This window comes from Phyllostomus hastatus, unplaced genomic scaffold (genome assembly GCF_019186645.2).
Source record: "Phyllostomus hastatus isolate PE091 unplaced genomic scaffold, TTU_PhHast_1.1 phas_scaffold_78, whole genome shotgun sequence".
NCBI classification, from domain to species: domain Eukaryota; kingdom Metazoa; phylum Chordata; class Mammalia; order Chiroptera; family Phyllostomidae; genus Phyllostomus; species Phyllostomus hastatus.
The window spans coordinates 67,613,521-67,637,755 of NW_025334041.1; the positions used below are offsets into that span (position 1 = coordinate 67,613,521).

The window sequence follows — 24,235 nt, forward strand, 5'->3', positions numbered from 1 at the left end:
AGGAACTAACTAGCATAGATTTTTAATATTTCTGGTATCAGAAAAGTAGGATATCTAATATTCTAATTTTACAGCAAGAGACACAAAATAAATATATATGCAGAGGAATCACAATCTGATCTACTATATAATCAAATGTTGAGTATACTGTCCTCAGTTACTGATTTATAAGATTTTTTCAGGTGTCACTTCTGTGTGTAAGTTACAAGGTAATTTCTAAAGCAATAGCATAATTAATTCACATATATGAATGCATTTGTTGGGAGGACAAAAATAAATAGAGATCTAAGTCACTCATGAGCCAAAATCAATTCTTTGACATTTAAATACTCCTTTCAGAGGTGAAACAGTAACTACCTATGACAAAAATAAAGCCCCAGCATTAACCCCAACAGCCCCTGTGCTTTCCTCAATGGAAGAACTCACTCTCCGAATAAAATATCACGTCTCTCAGACACGCAGAACCACTGAAACATCCAGAATAAAAAAATTTTTAAGGTACTGATTAATTCACAAATATCTGAAATTCCATTAAGGCAAAGACTGCACAGGTGACAACATATTTTAGTGATACTCAGTAACACAAAATTACAATTAAAAAGTTAGAATTTTTACTATGTATAGGATATTTATTCAAGAGGAAGCACAGTGATCCAAATTGCAAAGACATATGCTACTATAAAATCCCCATTTATTGACAAATAGTAAATACAGATAAAAATATGGAAAATGTCCAATGTGAGTCCCTGTCTAAATTAGTCTAATATGACAGAGCCTTCTGCTGAAGATTCGTTCTTCCTAAAACCTGATGATTTCTACAGGGAGAAAATTCCCTCTATCTTTTCATGATAGTGGAAATTTTGCAGCAGGAATTGATTTTGCCAAGGAAAACCAGAAATATTTCTTTAAATAGATGTTGTGATCCCTTAGAATATATATTTATAACTATGTATCAATTTTCTGAAAACAAACAAGAATACAGACCTTTGAGATCTGGTCTATTTCGTATACCCACTGATACAAAGAAGCAATCCATATCAACATGCATTATACAGCTCTGATGTCTGGGTGAACTCAATACTGACATATTTCCTAGAAGGAAAAAGAGAAGGTTCAAACCCCAAACTAACTTTTAATATTAAAAAACAGGTCTTGCTAATTTTACAAATTAAATTTTTAAATGCTTGTAAGTCTTAAAAATAAAGAATCTTGTTACAAATTATTTCTATCACCTTGAGAAAAGGCAAATTTAATTTCTTTAGCTCTAAAAATAATTCTGATAAAGATTGAGCTTTCAAACAATTAAAATCAATTGTGAAAATACCATGCTTTTATTCTTAATTTATATTCTAATAAAGTCTCAAATTAGAAGTTTGTCTAAATGCTTACATTAACATTTGTGTGATATTTTAGACCAATGTATAAAGGTGTTTTCATGTAGTTACATGGAGCTAAGTAACTTCTAATGAACACTATTTCATGCAGTCTACACCCATTCTCGATAAATTAACAATAAAAATTGCTACTATTACTGAGTGCTTGGTAGGTGTCAGCCACTACTGTTAAGAGGTTTACATGTGAAAATTTCAAGACTACAATATAGGTAATCTTACTGTCCTCATTTTATAGATAATTACTTGCTTAAGTCACACAGCCAATAAGAGACTGAGCTGACATTCAATCCCAAGCAGAGTGATTTCAGAGCCCATAAGCTACAACATGGTTGTTCTAAACAGACATACTTAAAAATTAGTTTAAGCAGCAAAAATCGGTGTATAAATTCTCCTCATGCCATTAAATACTGTTAAAAATCAACTCTAAAGCTTATATACCACTTTTAAGGAGATAAAGGTGTTCTCTCCTAAGGACTACGGCTTCTAATCCCCTTGAGCTACAGAAGAGTCATTGGGGTTATTTTAACTCTAATCCAGCCACAACCAGAGCGTTCCCCTCCACATCAGTCTTAACCTACCATTTTCCCTAGTCCTCCAAGACACACTGTCTCGGAAATAAGAACCCTGAGTTTGTAAAAAGTTCTGATCCCATAAAGGAGTTTTCCTCTGATAGATTTAAGAATACTAGTACTGAAGGTTACACTTCCTAATAGGCTTCCAAAAACTTACATGTACAGCCCAAAGGTTCAGACCACTCTATCTACTAAATTTTGACTGCCAAAGCAATTACCTAGTTCTATGTGCAAGGCACTGAGCCTTTGTTCATGTTCTCTTCCTTAAGCTCATAACCCCACCAGGTGAGCATCATGGACTATCATCCACTGCAGAGAGGAAACTGAGACTCAGAGAGGCGAACTGATGTGCCCATGGTCCTGCTTCATGAGAGTAGCAGAGCCAAGATTTGGGTAAGGCTATGTTATCTGACTTCAAAGCTGTGTACTTCTTGCTACCTTCTATATATTACCTTGAGAAATGATTTATAAAATAAATCTTTACAATCATAATTCTGCTACATAAAAGTATTATACAGATATAATGCAAACAACCAAAATAATGCCTTTAAACATTCAAACAGTACAGAATGCATAGACCAAACACCTACTGAATGCTTTCATACAATATAAAAATCTCTCATTTATTCTCATTCATGGAACTAGTTCATAAGAATTCTTTGAAGCTCTCAAAATTAAATGACCTTTAGGTTACAAGGCCAAGGCATGATGTCAAGATTATCTAATACCTATAATATTATTCTGAAATATTTCAGAAATAACAAAAACCATTTAGGAATACATCAAACAGCAAAACATAACAGAAGAAGCCCACATGGGGAGGCTCTTTCACTTTCTATGACAGAACCATGAGCTTCTCTCTGTACCTCAGTTTCCACAGCTACAAATTAAAGGGTAATATTAGATATCCTCAAGAGATCCCTTCCCCTGGGGAGTGGAAGTGGGGGAGTTGGAAGTGTATAATCTGCAAAAAGCAACAAAACCTCAAACCAGATACTAATTTATGATCACTGGTACAAAAATATAGTTTGTTACTGGTTTTGTTGTTTTTTAATAAGCATTAAAAAACAAAATACAATTAACCAATCTATTTAATATGTGAAAATACTTAATTTCACTAAAAGTTTACCACTACAATAACAGCTATGTCAAAGTTATTATTTAATTATTTAAAAATCATTATGATGCAAGTTTTTAGAAATTAAGTTACTCTTACCAAACCAATTCATTCTTACAGGAGTTTAAGCACTGAATATAATACATGTTATATTTTACATAGTCCAAAACTTCAACAATTGATAAGGTCTACATGAGGAATGAATATTGAGAACCTCGTTACTGTTTAAATTACCTAAAAATTTTCAGTTAGCCATACTGAAATCTAATTTTATAAAAAATACTTCAAGAAATGTTTTCTATAACGTTATACTTACTGTAACTTACAAAACCTGATCTTCCAGAAGACTTTTATATTATGAGAATTTTAGTATTGATCAGAGTAACAACGACGGCTTAAGAACAAAACGATCAAGCATTGGCTGTTTATTAAGAAAACAATTTTAGTAAGTATCTACCTGTGTCAGTTACAACAAGTGCAGACCTGCCTGTTTTCATTTTTTTTAACTTTTCCCTTCCTGGAAAGATACCACTACTTTGTCTTTGTAGGGTATTGACAAACTCAGTAAATTCACACTTCCACATTGATATGTGATGCAGTCTTGAATGAGAATAGAAATCTGAAATAAAACTGCAGTCTGAGGGTCTAGATGGCACTGAAGGTGCTGCCTTGCTAACAGAAGGTACTGAAGTGCTTTTTGTGCTTGAAGGCCCCTGAACAGTGGAGTGGTGAGCACCATTTATTTTAGTGTTCGTGTGCAAAGATGATAGTGAGAAGGAATTAGTTCTGTGTGGATTCCGCAAAGCATCTGTGTTCCCGGTGCTTTGTTGCAATGACTGCACATTGCAGTCTCTGAAGTCGGTGCTTTTCTCAGCCTTCTCCTCCTCCTGGGCAGAGTCTGGGGAAAGCCTGCTGGCAACACTGTTGCCCACAGGCACCCAGCAACCCTGTGTCTTTAAGGCACCATTAGAGCTATCCGTGTGGCCATTAAGAATGGCAGGGCTGTCTCTGTGAGGCGGAATTCCGTTTTGTTCCCTTCCTGGAACAATCTGCTCCAGCTCCACAAAACTAAAATCGCTATTTGCATCTTCTTCATTCCAACTGTTCATTCCATTGACTTTGACTTCTTTTCCTGTCTCAAGCTTCTTAATTATGTGATTTCTAAAGCAGAAAAAAAATTGTTCTTAAATTAATAATGTCTGATTTTCACACTAAAACAATTTTTTCATTTAAACACTATCTTGGTGATATACACTTTGATGTCTCCCCCCCTCAAATTAAGCTGCAAATTTTATATTCTTTTTCTTCCAAAGGATAATTCTTTGCTAAACCAAAGTAGCAAGGTAGCTAGGAAAACTCCAGAATATTAACAGCTTTAAAAAAAACTCATTTTTTTTAAAGCTTCAGATACCCTCCAAAAGATATACAATGGAATCCTTTAATGGTTAAGGAAAATCCAGAACTATTTTCAATTACTTTTCCCACTAAAAATGAACTGGAATCTGTAAGCTCTAAATACCAAGTTTGTAGCACAGCATCTGGCATGTACTACGTAGTCAATAAATATTTGCTGAACTAATGAAACATGAACAACTCCCATAAAAAAGGGTAAGATGCTTTCAGTTCTTAATTCCTATTTTTAATTTTAGGTTTGTGTAAGACATTTTTCAGCACATTAAATCCAATACTGCTACAACACTGAGGCCAGTATTAGTTTCACTCAGGACAAGAGTGACAGACCATTTTCATTAATCCATTAATGGGGCTAACCATTGTCCAACTGGATAAAAAGAAAAAAACAGGTCAATGTGTATGAGTAATTTGGTAAAACTTGTATCTAGAAAAATGAGGACACTTGCCCTATTAAACAAGGAAGTGGCATTTCATTTCTAAGAAAAGCACAATTAGATGGCAAGGTGGTCCAAGGCAATCTAGACCAAGTTTCTTGATGATTGGTTTATAAATGCAGGGCCTATGACAAATGTTACGCTAAAGTCACATCCTGGCTCCTCTAGATGTTCGCTTGGTTAATACTCTGTAATAAAGACAGAATTCATTTGCACTCACAAAAATCACCTAATTCAAAAAATACAAAAACCTGAACTATGGAGTAATAATTCATTCTTAGAAATATCTATAGAATTAATCTAATAACATTTTCAGGTTCTAGATGAGGGTGCCATATATAGTACCAAGGCACAGGTGTGATTACCACAGTATTACCAGGCTTCACCTAAAGTCCCTCATCCTAATACGAACATGGTGTACCAGTAACAACAGTGTGAATACACAGAAAAGTCACACAGGTCAGATACAAAACATTACCACCCATTTCTGGGTAGGCTCTGGCTCTGGCTGACCATCTCATGGAATAGGATAGTCAACTCTGAATAGGTCCAATCCTCACAGATGATCACGCCAGTGAAAGGGAAAAAGAAGACCAACTGCAAACAATTAAAAGAGGAAGGAGAGAAAACCTAATTTGTTACATGTCAGAGGAAGGCTGGCCCTTAAGCTACAGACAGAAAGCAAGGGAGAAAAAAGTCACATAATAGAATTTCAAAGAAATGTGTAAAATGTATTGAACATACCAAAAAATAAAGATCATAGTAAGCAACAAAAGTTAGAAAACTCTCAACATCTATTTTTCTGTGTCAGTAATATTAAGATTCTTTACATCTTTACTAGCAACATATGCAGTGGAAATGCATACATTGGCAAGAAAACATATTGCAAACATATATTCTTTCTGTTTTTCGGTCTAGACAAGTGGATATTTACAAAGTAGCTGTACTGGAAATACATCATCAGTAAACATACATTTGCTAGACAACAGTGTAAAAAGTAGTAAGAAGTAAAATCGATTAAGTAAATTTTTCCTAAAACTGACACAAAGTATTTTTAAGAACACATATAGTAATCCTCCTTATCTGCAGTTGCACTTTCCACAGTTTCAGTTACCTACAATCAGCTACGGTCTGAAAATATTAGATAGAAAATTTTAGAAATAAACAATTCATAAATTTTACATTGTGCACTTTCTGAGTAGCCTCAACTGAGGCATTTTATCTCACATCAAAAGGGTGAGTACAGTAGAAAGAGACCATATCCACTTATCTTTTATTACACTATAGTTATAATTGTTCTACTTTATAACTAGTTGTTGTTAATCTCTTACTGTGCCTAATTTACACATTAAACTTTATCATGGGTATGTATACATAGGAAAAAACATAGTATATAAAGGATTTGGTATTATCTGCAGTTTCAGGGATCTGCTGGGAGTCTTGGAACATAATCCCCTGAAGATAAGGGGAGACTACTGTATCAATTTTCTACTTTTATTAATGTGGGTAAGAAAAAAATATGAAGTTATGTATTCAAAAAAGTTTTCTAGTATTACCTATTGCACACCTTTTCATGGTACTAAAAAAATAAAAAGTTTTAGGTAACGTGAAAACATCTGAATATGCTCATAAATGAATACAAGTTAAAGGACAAATAAACAACAAAAACTACAGAAAGCAGTGACATTGGATCCTCCCAAGTTAGATTCCTGGTCCTTTGGCAAAGATATATCCAACTCCCAAAGCAAGCAATTTAATAAATAAGGAGAATACTGATGATGATAATGAACCAACTGATACACAAGTTAAGGTAACACACCAATTAATTATGAAACCAACTTATCCAAGATTATTGCAATTAAAACTTAAATCAATATATTTTAAAAATATCAATCAGTCACATGGAATAAATTCTAGATTCACCTCTAACTCAGTAACATTTAGGGTCACCAACTAAATTTTCATTAATATAAAGTATTTATATATTTAGAACTGTTATGAATTTGGAATTTTTCAAAAATAACTTGGGAATGCTAACATTTTTGTTAACTGTCTTTCCATGCATAGCATATAACAAAAGTATAGCTGGCACAGTTAATTCAATTTTTGAGAAAGCAGCATTCTACTGTGGAAATAATTACTTTCAGAAAAATCCATGTAACATTTTACTTCTAATAATTTAAGATCCATTAGTTTAACATGGGTATCTAAAATGACTAAAAAACCTTTTCTGTTACATTTATGAAAGTCCTATTTATGAGGATATGAACTCTATAAGGGCAGAAGCTATCATGAAAAAAATAATTCTTAATTAGCACACCCACATACATATTTTAGTATGTTTAACATAGACAAATGGCCAGGTTAATAATTGTTTCCAACTTCAGCAGAGCAGGAACCATACCCACTGCTAAAAACCAGCTTTGTAGCATTACCACTCTAGACAAACTTACACCCTGTTGTTGAGCTGTTTGGCTCTATTGCTTGGACCAGGCACTGGGTCCTCAGGTTTGCATACAGGATTGAAGATGAGACCTTTCTGCACAGTGGACTGCTTGCTGTACAGCTGATAGGGAATGTAGGACAGGAGTCGGCCAGCTTTGACACTGCAGCAAAAAAAGTAACATCACTGTAAGAATTCAATACTTGGGGGAAATGAGCTTCATGAAAAAATCAATGTTCTTAATGATGGGAGTATTTCTGCAACAAGCCATCTTTCTCAATTTTAGACCTTATCCCTCTGTCTTAGTGGTCCTAATACAATATAATTTTACTTAAGCACTGAAGAATGACTCCCCACCCATGAAAAGACACACAAGTGAGATTTTAAAAATCAGTGGCCAATAATCCTACACGAGAAAAAAAACTATACAGTGTGATAAGTAAAACTGCAGGCATGGAGTTGAACTAGTTAATGTTTTTATCTTAATTTTAATACTGACCTCAATTTCCCCTCAAATAATTGTACAGTTATAAGATTTTCTCAAATCCCATCTCACATATTAAGTTTCCCAGAATAAGTCAACTGGATGAGGCTTCTCAATTTCCACAATTCATATTAGGTAAGTCTATTAAATGTGAAAAACTATAATTTTTTTTAAATGGGACAAAAAAAATCTTAACTTTAAGAGTACTAAATAATTCATACTATTTTAATGTGTGTAAGAGTGATAGAGACAAGGCCACATGAGGATATGAACTCTGTGAGGAGCAGACATTATCATATATGTCCTCTTCCAAATGTCCACCAGATATTTAACATAACCAGGAAAAACCAGTGCTACACCAGCACTGTTATAATACTAGGTGGGACTCCCATATTAACTGACACTCAAACACCTATTCCTTTGTACTTCAGAACAAAGACTAGTTTGATTAAGCTGTCTTAAACTGATTTTTGCTTTCTCATAAATTGAGTTATATGTGGTTACTATACCATTTAAAATATCATTTTCAACTTAAATTTTAAAAGAGCCAACCAATATACCTATGTTAACATCCAAATTTTAAAACAGGCTCCTTAAGTATCAGGAAATATTTCTAAACTTTGCTGGTTTTAAACCTCTACTGTATACTAAGAAAGTCGTATTTTAATTATTTAAGAAAAAATCACTAAATAACAGACAAAATATACTTTTCTTATTATGTCATGAATCCAACAGTTTTCACATTTAATTTTCTCAAAAGGCACTCCACAAACCATTTTTTAAGAAAAATAACAAACATGTAAGAAATGACTAAATTAGCTAACAAAAAACAATTTAAAATACTGAGTTAACTGTGAACACAGGAAAACATAGTGATGATATATGCTAAAAATGGAAGCATATAATGTTATAGACTATGTCCTTTATGTAATTATATCACTTTATATTTAGTAACTCTATCCAAAGTACCTAAACTGTGTACCCAAGTGCTAAAACTACTAACTTATGATGGTAAAGAACATTCTGTGACATACCAATTTTCATTTACCTGAATATTTACTATCAGGCTAAGTTACTTTTATCAAGATTACAGATTATATTCAAATACTACAGTCAAAATCCTAAAGTTAGACCATGTATTTATATTTACTTTTTTCTTTATCAAACTTTTCTTCCTTTAACAGTTGGTTTCAAATGCTTATGGATCTCTCTTCTTGTGGTATTATCTATCTCACCTGCTTCCCCCACCACAGAAGAAGGGGTACTTAACATGTGAAGTAGAACCCTAACCTTAGCCTTCCGCCTTTTCACTGCTTAGAGCTATAACTAAAGGATAAGTACAGAGTGAAAATGATGTTCCACTTGCACACTGAAGTGAAACCAAAAAGCAATGAACAGAGAAACTGCCCTATTACCATGCTAGCTTCTCCCACCCTATTGACAGCATGCTGGGGTGATGAGTCCTTAAAGGTGCTCTCTATGGTCAACACTGATTATACACAATATAAGATCTTTTATCAAGATCTTGTCCCACTCCTAACAAGAGCCACATCACCCAGAATTTAGCCTCATATAATTAAGTCCATGGAGAATGATAGAAAATAAGAGCCAATTTCAATACGGCAGGTCTCACATCAGACATCCTCAGAGACACCTAGTAAAATGAATTAAAGCCCAATGCACCACACACATTTGACAAGAAATCCTTTTGATATGAAGCCCAAATCACTATCTATCAGTTATATACTCTTAATTATCCCTACTTATTCACTTATTTATCTGTATATACACAGACAAAAATATTATCTTGAAGTATATTTTTAAAAGATCTTTAAAAAATCTCTCAGGGATTAATTTCTAATAGTTTCTAATTTTACTGCTTATGCTGAGCACAAAGGAACTGTACCTACCTACATTTTCTACTATTCTTCTTAAATTAAAAAGAATCAAATATCAAAATCCAAATTTTGAAACCAAAAGGAGCTTCATTTTACCAAAAATTTGTTTCTCTGTACACTGAGCTTTCCATGTACTACTCTACAATGAAAATATATTCTGATACATATTAAAGAGTTTACGTTACATACAATGGGTCAGGCACATATTATCTGCAAGTGAAAACTCACCTACATTGAGGAGTCTTGATTCTTGCTGTGTCCCACAGCCCTGCCCCACTAAACAAAACAAAACTTTGTTTTGTTTATGTCCAAAAACTTTGTATCTAACAGTTCTCTAAATTATTTCCTATTTCTATCAACTGACAAGGAATTTACACTTACAGTTATAACCAGCTTTTGAGAAACTTTACAAAAATTAAGGTACAACAAAATCATCACTACATTGCTATTCCAAACTTTTCCCTCTATATTTAGTAACAGCACTTTATTTGAATGAAACAATCATGCACATTAAATGGGTTTACAGTTCCAGTCAATGTCCCTGTTATCCTCTATTAGAAAAACAGTATCTAACATTGGTATATGCACCCAACCATCTATTCAGGCATCTATCTTCTTTGATACTCAAAAGTAGATTTAAAGCAAGAATCTAATGATGTACTAAGGAAAAACTAAGCTCCTTTTGCCTATTCCACCATTAAGCAAAAGTCATCTGTATGCACCAAAATTAAAATTCCCTTTGCCCCACCCTCATTACCTAATACTTTCCAACCACTCACCAAAACACCATAGCTCAGAAAAGGAAATTAGCAGGTATGAAACTATGTATAAGACTTCTTGCTCTTTCTCCTACAAGGTCCACATTGTTTTTTACACAGATACTGAAAGTTATTCATTCTTTAGCTCCTAAAGACCAGGAATAATTTCTAATAAAGTATTACCTACAAATAAAATATTACCTAAAAGTCAGTAGAGGGTAGTCTGAAATGTGTGTGTTCGTTAGTTAGAGAAGTAAAAATAATTTTAGAAGAATTCTGTAGTGCTGTGCGAGAAAAATGTAAATGATACCAAGACTAATTTTTTTAAAAAGCCAAATCTACACCAGAAATTAGTCATGCACATTTTCTATGAAGAATAAACTGAAGCAAGATACAAAAACACAAGAAAAATGAAAAAAAAAAAAAAATCATGAGGTAAAGTTGCAACCAAGTTTTATTTGAGTTGAATAAGCACTTCAATACTTTAATCAAATATAATTAAAAACAAAGCTTTATTAGTCCATATGAAGTATGAGATCTTCAGAGTATCTGAGTATATGACAAATGTGCTAACATATTACAGTTTGGAAGCTGAAAAAGAAAGGACAAACTGTATTGAGCATCAGTTATTAGAAGACAGTCAGTTGGCATGAATTGGAATAATGGTCACCACATTCTACACTTACATCAGAACCATAAGAACCTAACCATAGGAGGGTTGCAGGTTCCCATGCTAAAAAGACTCAACACAAAATAAACAATAACAAAAACAACGTCAACCTGTCATAACCTAGGACACTGTTTTTAAACTGTGCTCCATGGTACTCCATGGCTTGATGAGGCAGTAGGGTGAATCACAGTGGCTTCTCATCAACTACTGTACACTTCAAATCTTTTTTAAATATATTTTTAAAGCATATTTTTAAAATTTTTAAAAAATTTATTTATTTTTAGAGAGGGAAAGGAGGGAGAAAGAGAGAGAGAGAGAGAAACATCAATGTGCAGTTACTGGGAGCAGTGGCCTGCAACCCAGGCATGTGCCCTAAGTGGGAATCGAACCTGCGATGCTTTGGTTCGCAGCCCGCACTCAATCCACTGAGTTATGCCAGCCAGGTACACTTCAAATCTTAATAAATCTTTAATAAAAAAATTGTCCAAAGAAAAGGAGTATGGTAAAAATTTGAAAATCACTAACTTACACTATATGCAAGTACAGAATTTACAAGGCAGAGGTTTCAGTAAAATAATCTCATACCTTACACTAATGCACACAGGACTTTCCTGTCCCTTAGCAGTCCTGGCCCTAAATCATGTACATGTACGTTGACTCAGATTTCATGGCACAGACACAGACACCAGGGGACTGTAATCAGAGCAAACTAATCACCCCGTACATTAGAAGTGGTAGTTGCTATTTAAACTGTTCAAATTAAAAATAAGAAAGCTAATTATGGAAGAGAGTGTCATGTATCATTCATTAAATAGCTAAAAAATGTTAAAATTTTAAGTGTATTAAAACACCACTGAGGAGGAAAAGAGATAAACAAGACTGAGATTAGAGTGTGAAAGAAAAACAGTACTTTGATTTAATCAAAAGGAACCCATGCTATGATATAGTAGACACTGGGCATTTATATTATGTATTAAGATATGCCCAGATTGACCCATTTCCACATGGGCCAATTCTTCTTTAACCAGCTTAACCAATGGCAGAGAGCAGGCCCAAAAAGGAGTCAGAAAACCTAGATTCTGAATCCTGCTGTGCTTAGGCAAATTGATTAACCTTATGAGACCTGGCATCTCATATACAAAATGAAGCAAACAGGCCACATAATCACAATATTCAAATTCATTTCAGTTATTTGAAAACAGATGATTAAGCTTGACTTCAAACTAAAATACAAACCACTAAAGTGATTTTTAAAATTCAATTACAACTGCCACAATTACTTTTTCTATTGTACTGGACTGGCCAAAAAAGTTTTAGTGTTTTCCGTTATTTAGTTTTTAGCACTGTTTAGTTATCTTTAACTTCACTCTAAACAATTTTGTTAGACTGTATTGTGACAGATGCCATAACAGCATGCATGGGAAAAAACAAACAAACATCAAAATTGGTGAATATTTTTGCGGCCATTTTAATACTGAAGAAGGAAGAAGATGTGCCATTTTTGGCATATTATGCTTTATTATTTCAAGAAAGGTAAAAACACAACTGAGATGCAAAAAAAGATTTGTGCAGTATATGGAGAATGTGCTGTGATGGATTGAATGTGTCAAAAATGGTTTGCGAAGTTTTTTACTACTACTGACATTTTGGCAAAATAATTCTTTGCTGTGGGGCTATCTTATATGCACTGGATGAAGTTATCCCTGGCCTCTACCCACTAGAAGCCCATAGCAGGAGACAGCTGACATACTCAAAATACTCAAGTCAATAAAGTTATTGGTGAAAATGAAAAACGTGTCTTTTGTTTTACGGAAAAACTAAATGGACTTTTTGTTCCAATCCAACATTACCTCTCTAGCTGCATTCAGGGCAAGAAGAAAAAGCATTTGTAAAGTAAACAACTGTCACGAAAAACACCATTTTCTTAGCAAATCAAGTCCTACCCAGTAAGAGTCCTTTTCATCTCTACTCTCCTGTCAATGGAGTTATCCCATACCCCCCAAAAACAAAGTAAATATTCCCTCATCAAAATTCTAGCCCTGGTACAAGGACAGGACTGGAATGTCTGTATACAACAATACACAGCTGACTCTGGGATGATCCTAACTTCTTATACTAAAAACTTTCCAATTCCTTTTTAAGGAGACACAGCTAAAGGCTGTGTTCACTGATCCCATATGAGTAATGGAGAGTGGTAGGTCATGAGACCATAGCACAAAGAATCAGTGAGATGTTCCAGAGATGGGCCTTCAACAATCCCCTAAAGGCTTAAAAAACCCTTTATCTATAAAATACATTTGGCTTTCTGTAAACCAAGAGCATTTTTTTTTAATGCCCTTTTTACCCTGGCTGTACAGCTCAGTTGGTCTGAGCATCATCCCGATTCACCAAGCTTGTGGGTTTGAATTCTGGTCAGGACACACACAAGATGCAACTAATGAATGCATAAATAAGTAGAACAAATCAGTATTTCTCTCTCTCTGAAAATAAATACATAAAAATTTTTAAAAATTTTAACTAAAAGTGAAATGCCCTTTTGACCTCTTAGAATTTACTTTTTAATACTTGCTAATGTTTTTAGAACAAAAATTTAAAAACAACAATTACTTACATATTATACATGTACAATATGCCTGGAGTTGTGCTAGTTTGCACAAATTATTTTTAATTATCATGTAACCACAGCAGGTAGATATTAACCTTCTTTTACAAATGAGGAAATGAAGGCCAGAATGACTACATAATTCTTCCCAAAGTTACACAAGGTGACAGGTATACTTAATTCCTGAGATCAGATGTGAACCCAAGTGTGTCTCCAGAGCCCATGCACATGCTTTCCCACTATTCTATGTTGCCTCCCAGAATCTGTGCTGCTACACCTGCTATACAAAAGAACTGAGCAATACTAAATCTGCTGATTCATGCTTAATTCATTAGAAGTATTGACTAAAAAATGACCAGTTTGTTTCATTAGCACTTTATAATATAACCTGACCACTCTTATGCAATATCTGTAATCTATTTATTAAAAAATTATGATTTTAGTATTTTTGTTTTCAACTTTCATAAATCCAGCAATCACTCATATTTGCAAGGTCTGTCTAGAAATTATCCAGCCATGTAATATGAAAAAAATAGAGACATTTATCGAAGAAGATACAAGATATAAGAAACACTGTACATAGGACAATGATGCCTCAATCCCCTTCAAAGTAGGAACCTTGGGATCTCACATAGTTCTCCCAACTGACAATCAGCAGTTTTATCTTCCTAAATCTCATCAATGGCCTGAAATCTCTTCCCTTTCAGAGGTGATTTTAGTTTTGGGAAAAGCCAGAAGTCACAGGGCACCAAATCTGGGCTGTAGTGGGTGCTGAGTCACCTGGGTAATTTGACATTTTGCCAAAAAACTCTGCATGAGATGTGATGCAGGCAGAAGCACACTGTTGTGATAAAGCTGCCAATCACCAGCTGCCCATAGCTTCAGCCTTCCGAATTATCCAAATAGTTTCCATAGAGAAATGTTCAAGCTTAAAATAAAATGTGATGCAGATCTGCTGCTCTACTGGCTCAGTCATTTTTAATGCAATGACTACACAGTGTGCACATGCTCATCAAACAGGATTTGCTGCCCCCACTGACTGGTACAGTGAAGTCATCATTGTTCACAGAAGTGCATTCCAGTCCACTCTCCTTGGCTGCCAGGTTACATCAATGTCCCGCAAACCATTCTCGTTATATTAACAATGGCTGTACTTTTTCCGGACTGACCTCATATAATATTATTGTTTCAAAATATAAATCACTTAAGTTATGGCTCATCACCAACATTCCAGATAACCTATTTAAACTTAAAAAGCCAATATGCCCGGCTGGCATAGCTCTGTGGATTGAGTGCGGGCTGCGAACCAAGGCATCACAGGTTCGATTCCCAGTCGGGGAACATGCCTGGGTTGCAGGCCACGGCCCCCAGCAACCACACATTGATGTTTCTCTCTCTCTCTTTCTGCCTCCCTTCCCTCTCTAAAAAATAAATTAATAAATTAATTTTTAAAAAGCCAATATGAATGGCTACCACTGATTTACAACAAATCAATTCCAAACAAGGAGCACTGCCTAATCCTTAATAGGTACACAAATATCTGCCAAATAACTTGCTTAGTCAACCTCTTCCTATTACCACTTCCTGCTTGCTTATCTAATTCATTGTCCCTAATTCCTAGTAGCTGAGGTTCCAAGAACACTACTGTAGTACTTCTGATAGGATGCCAAATTTGAATTATCAATGTGATTTTATAAGAAATACAGCAGTGTTGTTTAAGAAATTAATTACTTTTCACCACCCTTAAGTTTAGAGGCAATGTTACTATCTATAATAAAATAAAATATATTCCAATTTTTAAAACTTATTAATTAAAAATTAAACTTACCTTTCCACAATCCATTCTGGCCGAATTATTTTTTCCCCCTTTAATTCTTTGATTTTGGCAGTAGGAAGGTTGGTGGCAATAATGTGTGTGGTTTTGGATCTGGAATAATACACGTGATACTGGCCTCCATGCAACATCATCAGCTTTCTCAACTCCTCAGCAGAAGGGTCTGTAAAGTTAGTATTAAAATATATTGAGTTTTATATATAAGAAAGTAGAACCCTAGCAGAACAATCCCTTAAACAGGCCATTCAAAGAACATACCACTGGTTCACTTTCTCCTTTACTATGTTACCAGTAAACAAAGTTGGGAGCTAAGTCACAGGGTGATAAAGGTGTTGTGCTTTAGAACATCCTCTTTCCTGGCTGCTCAAACAGTCAACCAACACAGACACTAGGCACTGCTAAGAGGTGCCTGGAAGAGCAAACAGGCACCTCAAGTAATGAATCAAATACTAACATTAGAGAAAAAAATTTTAAACTTTGGACCACATTTAGCTGTATGACCTGGATACTGGTACCTTGTTTTAAAAAATTAAGAACTATGAAGTCATTTATGAGTCAGTTTACAGAGACTCCAATTAATCTTACAGCTCCTTCAGAATACAGCAGGTCCTTAAATAACATAATTTCTTTACTGAGTTAAAGAGATTCCACAGGAACTTAACTCTTGTTTGTATCAATCAGCCTATGGTAAAATTGGTTTTGTTACCCATCATTTCACTTAAAGTCACTGAACTTACTGATGACATTAAGTGAGGACTTACTGTAATACAATAGTAGATAAATTGTTCATATATACTATGTGCAGACATGCTGCTGGGCCTACTAATACATTTTACTCCTATAAAATAATTTTAAATTTTATTTAAGAATATATAAGTTAAAATAATGTTATTCAGTTTCCTAATATAAATTTGCATCAAAGCCAAAAATAAAGTTCACCAATACAGAAAAATAAATTGCAGAGAATATTTTTCAATTTTAAAATATTTTCAAAATATTTTAACTATTAAAAAATAACTCAAAGAATTAATGTAGTTTATGTTTTCCCGTAAAAAGAAATGTCTTCTCATTAAAGCTATGCTGTAACAGGCATTTACTACTATCACATTAAACTAATTATTTTTGATAGCTTTTCTATTTCTTTCACCTATTAACTTAATGAAAGCTCTAAATCACACCTCCCCTAACAACAGCTGTGGGGGGGGGGGGCAGTGTCACAGGTGGCTTATGTATCTACTTTTGTTATTCAAGCAACAGGTTCAAGTATTTAAATGAACACTTTTATTATAATAACTACCTAATAAGGTGAGTTTTAGACTTCTGAAGGATTAAAAAACTGACAAAGCACACACAGATATGCCAGGTTAATTCTTGATAAATTCTTACAGTGTAGAATTTATTTGATGTTACTGATCACACATTCTGACACTACCTGATAATGGAAGCCACATTCATTTAAAACCAAGATTTCTAGTAACCTCATCAAAAACAGAAAAAACATGAAATCACTTTTAATATTTTTATTTAACCCAACAAATCCAAAATATTATTACTTCCACATGTAATCAATATAAAAATTGGGATGTTTCACATTCTTGTTTTCATACTGAGTCTTCAGAATTAAGTGTGTATTTTACACTTATATCACATCTCAATTTAGACTAACCCATTTCATGTGCTTAACACATATGTCTAGTAGCTACCAAATTGGGCGTGGTACTAGAAAGAGAAATGAAACAACTTTTAACTAAAATTAATTCAACAGTCATAATGGGAAGGTTTTTAGGGGTTGGGGATCACAAAAACTAAGCTAGAGCATCACAATGTGATTTAATGTACAATTGTAGAAATTAAACAACTATCCAGTCAAGAATCTATAGTTTACTTACTTTCTTTCCCTAAGATTAAAGAAGTTGGCTGACCTTATTAAATAATAGTGAAAAGTACCAAATTAAAGGCTAAATGCAATGCAATAATATGGACAAACATCAAATCCAATAAAAAGCACAGAAACATAAAAACTCACCTTACAAGTTATTCTATAATTTTCCTAAACAAACTGTATTAAATGACTGAAACAGAAAGCAGTGGGCTGCCAGGAACACACCACATTTGCACACACATACTTACAAAGCACTCTCTTCTCTACGAGCTGCTCTTTGAAATCTAATTACTGTAAAAATCTGGAACTGGAAAACCTGGAGAATTTATTGTTCTTTTTATGGGATGAAGTTAAGGGTGGCTCCTTCAAGTTTAATTTTAAAGACTCAAATATTTTTCAGTGTGAGAGAACCATGAAAACCAATCTATTAAAAGGTAATGAGATCACATAAACTATGGTGTCAGACTGATCTGGATTTAATTTTGGCTTTAACATTCTTTAGCTGTGTGACTTTGGACAAGTACTGAACTTCTTAAAGCTTTCTCCTCTTCCTTTACAAAGAAACAAGTAAGGCTATATTAAATATATTAAGTCTGGTACACAGGAGTACTCAATATAAAAACTGTTGTTATAAAGTATGAAGACATCAGAGCTCCTTTCAAGTAACATGCATGACTTGAGACTGGCCCTAAACCCTATAAAAATGGTGGAAGATAGTACATATGCTGACACATGGTGGCCTTAAATTTCAAACAAAAACTGCCAATAGTGCACTAGGGACGGCAGCCAAGAACAGCTCCATCAGCTCAAACAGCCTGGTATGCATGTGGTTGGTGGCTCCCTTATTTAGATTGTTACTTTTATTTTGAAATTTTTTAAATAGTATTTCTCTTTGTCTCTATTTCCTCAGCAATTGGACGTCTCCCAAATTACAAGTTCTAGAGAATATAAATGATAGCTCTGAAGATTTGCATAATAAATTCAATCTTGTATTGAACACCCTTTAGTTCAGCAGATGTGTGCTAATCATAGAAACTGGCAGAGTATTCAACACTATGAAATCTATGAGACAGAGTGGTGTGACCCACACAAGGACCCCACCCTCACAACCTACTACAATAGTTACTTTTCTTCATAGTACTGATTACAATCTGAAATTATCTTGTCTATTTACTTCCTTGTTTATCATCAGACATCCCCCCAGAACATGTGCTCCCCGAGGATAGGAACCTTGTCTGTCCTTACTTTGGTATATCTGGCACAAAGCCAGGGCTCAGTAAGTATCTGCTGAATTGATATCCTCAGTGCATCAGACTCCTGCCTGGAATTTACTCCACTAGCAAAAGGAGTGCAAGTACATGAGTACATCAATTCTCCAAATATTTACTCAGTCTCTCACAAATTAGGCCATACAGCAGACTACTAAGTGGGACTGACTGGATTCAAACTCTAGCTCTATTACTTGCTAGTTGTATGGACCTCAGGAAAGTTACTTAACTTTCCAGGCCTCAGTTTTCTCATATGTAAACTAGGGATAGTAATAATGCATCAGAGGGCTGTTGTGAGATTTAAAAGAGACAAAAATTATAAACTGCTAAGAAAAGTGCCATTCACAGAGTGAGAATTACATATCAGCTATTACCACTATTATTATTATTATTATTTATTATTATTATTATTATTACTATCTTTTTCCGAAGCAGGAAAATGGAAGGAATGTCAGAGTTGCTCTCAATTTATAAAGCAATTTTTTTCAATCCATAATCCACCTATAAATCCTTCTCATGATGCCCACCCATCAGTAACTTTTTTCCTAGGTTCTAGATGTACTGGCAAAAATAAGAAAATGAAAAATCAAACAAAACAAAATTATATTCAGGGAAATGCTATTCTCCAAATTTTTACAATTGGTGTTATTCTAGAAAAATGTCAGAACTAAAGGAGCTTTATGAGATCAAATAACTATTTCATTTTTCACACTGGTATAAATGAGATTAATCAAGTTAAATAGACTGGACCAATTCAAATAGTAAATAAAATTATTAAACAAGTTAGAGTGTAAAAAAGGCAACTGAATCACCAACAAAAATCATCACCACAGACTGTATCACTGACATTTTGGTGAAGATCCTTTAAGTAGAACAGTATCTCTAAGGCTTGGCGGCTCCCAAAGATCACTTTACCAGGAATAAAAAAATATAGCATTGGTTCTAAAAATAAAGATTTTAAAAGGGACATGTGTTAATCAAATTTTTGCCTTTAAGTTCTACTAATTTTTAAGCAAGAAAATTAGCCTTGGCAGCTCAGTTAGTTGAGCACTGTCCTGCAAAGCAAAGAAGGTCGTCTGTTCAATTCCTGGTCAGAGCACATGCTTGGGTGGCAGGCCTGAGAGGCAACCTATCTACATTTCTCTTACAGATTGATATTTTCCTCCCTCTCTTCCTCCCACTCTTTCTAAAATTAAATAAATAAAAAAATTTTTAAAGCAAACAAATTTTTGTTTATTAACACACTTAATAAAGTTTCCTATAAATGGCACCAATTTTAGGCAGATTAACAAATCAAATATTGGAGAGATGAAGGTAATTTTCCAAAGTCACACACAGCTAATGGGATGGCCACCATTCAAGTCTAAGTCTGTGTCTCCCAAAACTCATACTTCATCAACCTTAACAGGATGCAGCCCTCAATAGAGAAGCCTGGTTTCCAGTTGCCAGTTAACACTGAAAATCATGACATCTTGGGCAACTGACTCATCTCACTTAGCCTGTTCCCTCACTGATAAAATGAGAGGTAGACTAGATAGTTAACACATTTCGTACCACTCATGAGTTTTCTCTTGTGTTTTGTGAGCCATCTGTTAAGGACCCCTCACGAGTTTTCTAGTGTTTTGCCGCCTCAATCCACAAGCAAAAATGAAGTATAAACAGTTTCTGTTATCAGAAGAGTCTCACAAACAATGGGAGGACAAAGAAACAATTCCCAAATGAAAGGAAAGGAGGAAGCCTCAGAAAGAATGCTAAATGAAATAGAGGCAACTCAACTATCAGATACGAGTTCAAAGCAGTGATTGTCAGGAAGCTCAATGAGCTCACAATGAGCTACCAAAAACTACAGGGAAGCTACAATGAGCTCACTGCAAACAATATCAACATGAAAAAGGAAATAGAAACTATCAACAAGGGCCAAGAGGAAATGAAGAACAGTTTCTGCTATCAGGTGGCCAGAGACTGGAGAACAGATGACAATAATGAAGGCTCTCCAGAACCAGAGACAAATCTGTCCAGCCCTTCCCCTGGGGGTGCAAGGAGAGCACCTCATAAAGATGCACCCAAAAGGTTGTCAGGTGATACGAAGCAGCATGAACCTATGTGTATTCCAGCGAGTGGAAAGAAAAAATCTCCGACTTCTGGCAAGATGGAGGCATAGGTGGACACACCGTACCTCCACGCACAACCAAGATTAGAACAACAATTTAGAGGCAGAATAACACCCAAAACTGACAGAGAGTTTATTTGAATGGAAGTCGGACAGCCAAGAAGTTGAAGTAGATCCATTCATCCAGACCAGTAGGAGGGGCAGAGAGGAGCACCCGGGCGGGGGTCGCAGCTCGCAGAGAACAGGGAGAACTGGGCACATAAGACAGCTGGTAGGGAGCACGTAAGGCATCTGGGGCGCACAAGATTGCAGCGGGTGGACCCTGAGTACGCAAGCGGCAGCTGGCGGACCCAGTGAGGCAGTGATTGTGGACCAAGGCAGAGCGAGCAACCCAGGATTCCAGAGAAGGGACTGAGGTCCCAGGAGAACGGAGCTACCGCTATTGTTCCCTCCCGCCCCCACATACATCACAACGTAGCGACTGGGGTGCCCAGCCCCGGTGAACACCTAAGGCTCTGCCCCTCACCGTAACAGGAGCGACCAAACCAAAAAAAGAGAGAGAGAGAGAGAGAGAGACATGTCTCCAACAGAAGAACAGATCAATGCCCCAGGACTCATCCTTTTGAGGGACCAAGAGATAGCCAATCTATCAGATGCACAGTCCAAAACACTGGTGATCAGGAAGCTCACAGAATTGGTTGATTTTGGGCACAAATTACATGAAAAAATGCAGGTTACCATAAAAGAGATGAACGAAGATGCACAGAGAACCAACAGTGATGGGAAGGAAACTGGGAATTAAAACAGAGTGGACAAGAAGAAAGAAAAAACAACCAAACAGGAAAGAATAGAGAAATAAGAATTCAAAAAAATGAGGAGAAGCTTAGGAACCTCCAGGACATCTTTAAACGTTCCAACATCCGAATTATAGGGGTACCAGAAGGAGAAGAGGAAAAGCAACAGATTGAACACGTATTTGAACAAAGAATAAAGGAGAACTTCCCCATTCTGGCAAAGGAAATAAACTTCCAGGAAATCCAGGAAGCTCAGAGAGCCCCAAAGAAGTTGGACCCAAGAAGAAACACACCAAGGCACATCATCATTACATTAGCCAAGGTAAAAATGAAGGAGACAATCCTAGAAGCAGCAAGAGATAAGGGGACAGTAACCTACAAAGGAGTTCCCATCAGACTGTCAGCTGATTTCTCAAAAGAGACCTTACAGGCAAGAAGGGGCTGGAAAGAAGTATTCCAAGTCATGAAAGACAAGGACCTACATCCAAGATTGCTCTATCCAGCAAAGGTTTCATTTAGAATGGAAAAGCAGGTAAAGTGCTTCTCAGATAAGGTCAAGTTAAAGGAGTTCATCATCACCAAGCCCTTATTCTATGAAATGTTAAAGGGACTTATGTAAGAAAAGAAGATAAAGAAAAAACATGTATAGTAAAAGGACAGCAAACTCACAATTATTAACAACCACACCTAAAGCAAAACCAAAAGAAACTAAGCAAACAACTAGAACAGGAACAGAACCACAGAAATGGAGATCACATGGCGGGTTAGCAACAGGGGAGTGGGAGAAGGAGAGAGGGGGAAAAGGTACAGAGAATAAGTAGCATAGATTGTAGGTTAAAAATAGATAAGGGGAGGGTAAGAATAGTATGGGAAATGTAGAAGCTAAAGAACTTATAAGTATGACACATGGACATGACTAAAGGGGGGATATGGGTGGGAGAGGGTATACAGGGTGGAGGGGAGTGAAGGGGGGGAATGGGACAACTGTAATAGCATAATCAATAAAATACATTAAAAAAAAAGAAAGAAAAAATTTCCTACGAAAGCCTGCAAAGTTTGTGCTGCCCATGGAAAAAGAAGCGAATTTAGATACTTATGTAAATTTTGTTTGGTCCCTCTTCATAGAGGAAAATGTTTTACACAGTACCATATGTTAAGAAAGTACTAGGAACTTTAATTGTTTAATTAGTTGTTTAATTGTTTTTGTAAATAAAAATGTTATAATTATTGAAAAACAACACCTACAGTGCATTATGATCTGTAGTTATGATGATTTAAATAACGTGCAGTTTGCCCAAAAATGTGCAGTCCCTGGCATATGTCTTAGAGATTTCTATGCAGCACGCAATGTGTTAAGATCAGTCACAAAGCTGTTGTACAATTCTATGCAATAAACATAGAGCTGCACACTAAATAGAATTTAGTGTGTAATTCTATGCAGTAAAATAAGTAAAATAATTATCTTCAGCAAATAAAATTTGAGGACTTCTTCCAAAGTTTGTAAGAAAATGCAAAAAAGGTCATATCACACCCAATTTTATGGATAAACAAACTACAGCAGAAAAAATATAACACAGAAAACACAAACAAAACCTCGGTGTATGCAAGATACTGGAAAAGGTAGGTCCACACTCATGTATTTTGATTATATAATATACTACAATGTCTTATCCACATAACAGGTACTAAATTAAGAAGTTTAGAGTCACAGAATGGCAAGTACTTAAAGCAAATATTGACTCTAGTATGGCTGGTATAAAACATGTGGTATAAAGGAAAACAGTGAACTGGAGATCTGAAGTCCTGAGTTTAGTTTGGCTATGCCACAACTAGCTGGGTGACACTAAGAAGTCTTCTACTATGTGCTTTAGTGACAGAGTCAAATGGGATGATTGTAGCATATGACCTCTTAGATTCCTTTTAGACATAAACTATTATAAATCTATTTAGTTTCTGAACAATTCTCTTTCACTGGCTCATATTCCATTACAAATAGGTTCCATCAGATGAAATACCATCAGATGAAATACAGAAAACAAAATCAGTATTACAAAACCAATTCTACAACCCATCAAAAAGTCCGTCAGAGTGCTTAGGTGACATGGTCAAAATAAACTATCTTTTATGATGTTTGTAGTATCAGAACCCCTGCTCAATTAAGTTTATCCTCGATGATGTAAGTTCTACATCTGACAGTATTATATGCTAATAATCTTTGTGAGTAGAAGGCCAAGATTTAAAGATTTTATTTATTTATTTTTAATTTTTAAAGAAAGGTAAAAGGAGGAAGAAAGAGAAGAGCAAAAACATCAATCTGTTACCTCTTACACAACCCTAACCAGGGACCTGGCTCACAACCCTGACCAGGATTCGAACCAATGACCTTTTGGTTTGCGGGAAAACGCCCAACCCACTGAACTATACCAGTTAGGGTGAAGGCTAAGATTTAAAGGGTCTTCACTTCTACTATTTTCTCAACAAGCAATATTATCACATGTATTCATTATATATTTGTATATCTATATGTATATATATCATCACACATCCTAAATGGTCTACGTC

General features: G+C 35.2%; 1 protein-coding gene across 5 annotated transcripts in view; it reads right to left on the reverse strand.

The window, feature by feature from the left end:
• REV1 (REV1 DNA directed polymerase) overlaps positions 1-24,235 on the reverse strand; it is a 107,594-nt gene that overhangs the window by 36,733 nt on the left and 46,626 nt on the right. For all 5 annotated transcript variants that reach the window (XM_045828521.1, XM_045828517.1, XM_045828518.1 and 2 more), the window contains 4 exons: positions 15,614-15,782; positions 7,384-7,536; positions 3,541-4,244; positions 985-1,092 (listed from right to left, as the gene is read on the reverse strand). In XM_045828521.1, the coding sequence (XP_045684477.1) occupies positions 985-1,092; positions 3,541-4,244; positions 7,384-7,536; positions 15,614-15,782 (1,134 nt within the window). The remainder of the gene's footprint in view (positions 1-984; positions 1,093-3,540; positions 4,245-7,383; positions 7,537-15,613; positions 15,783-24,235) is intronic.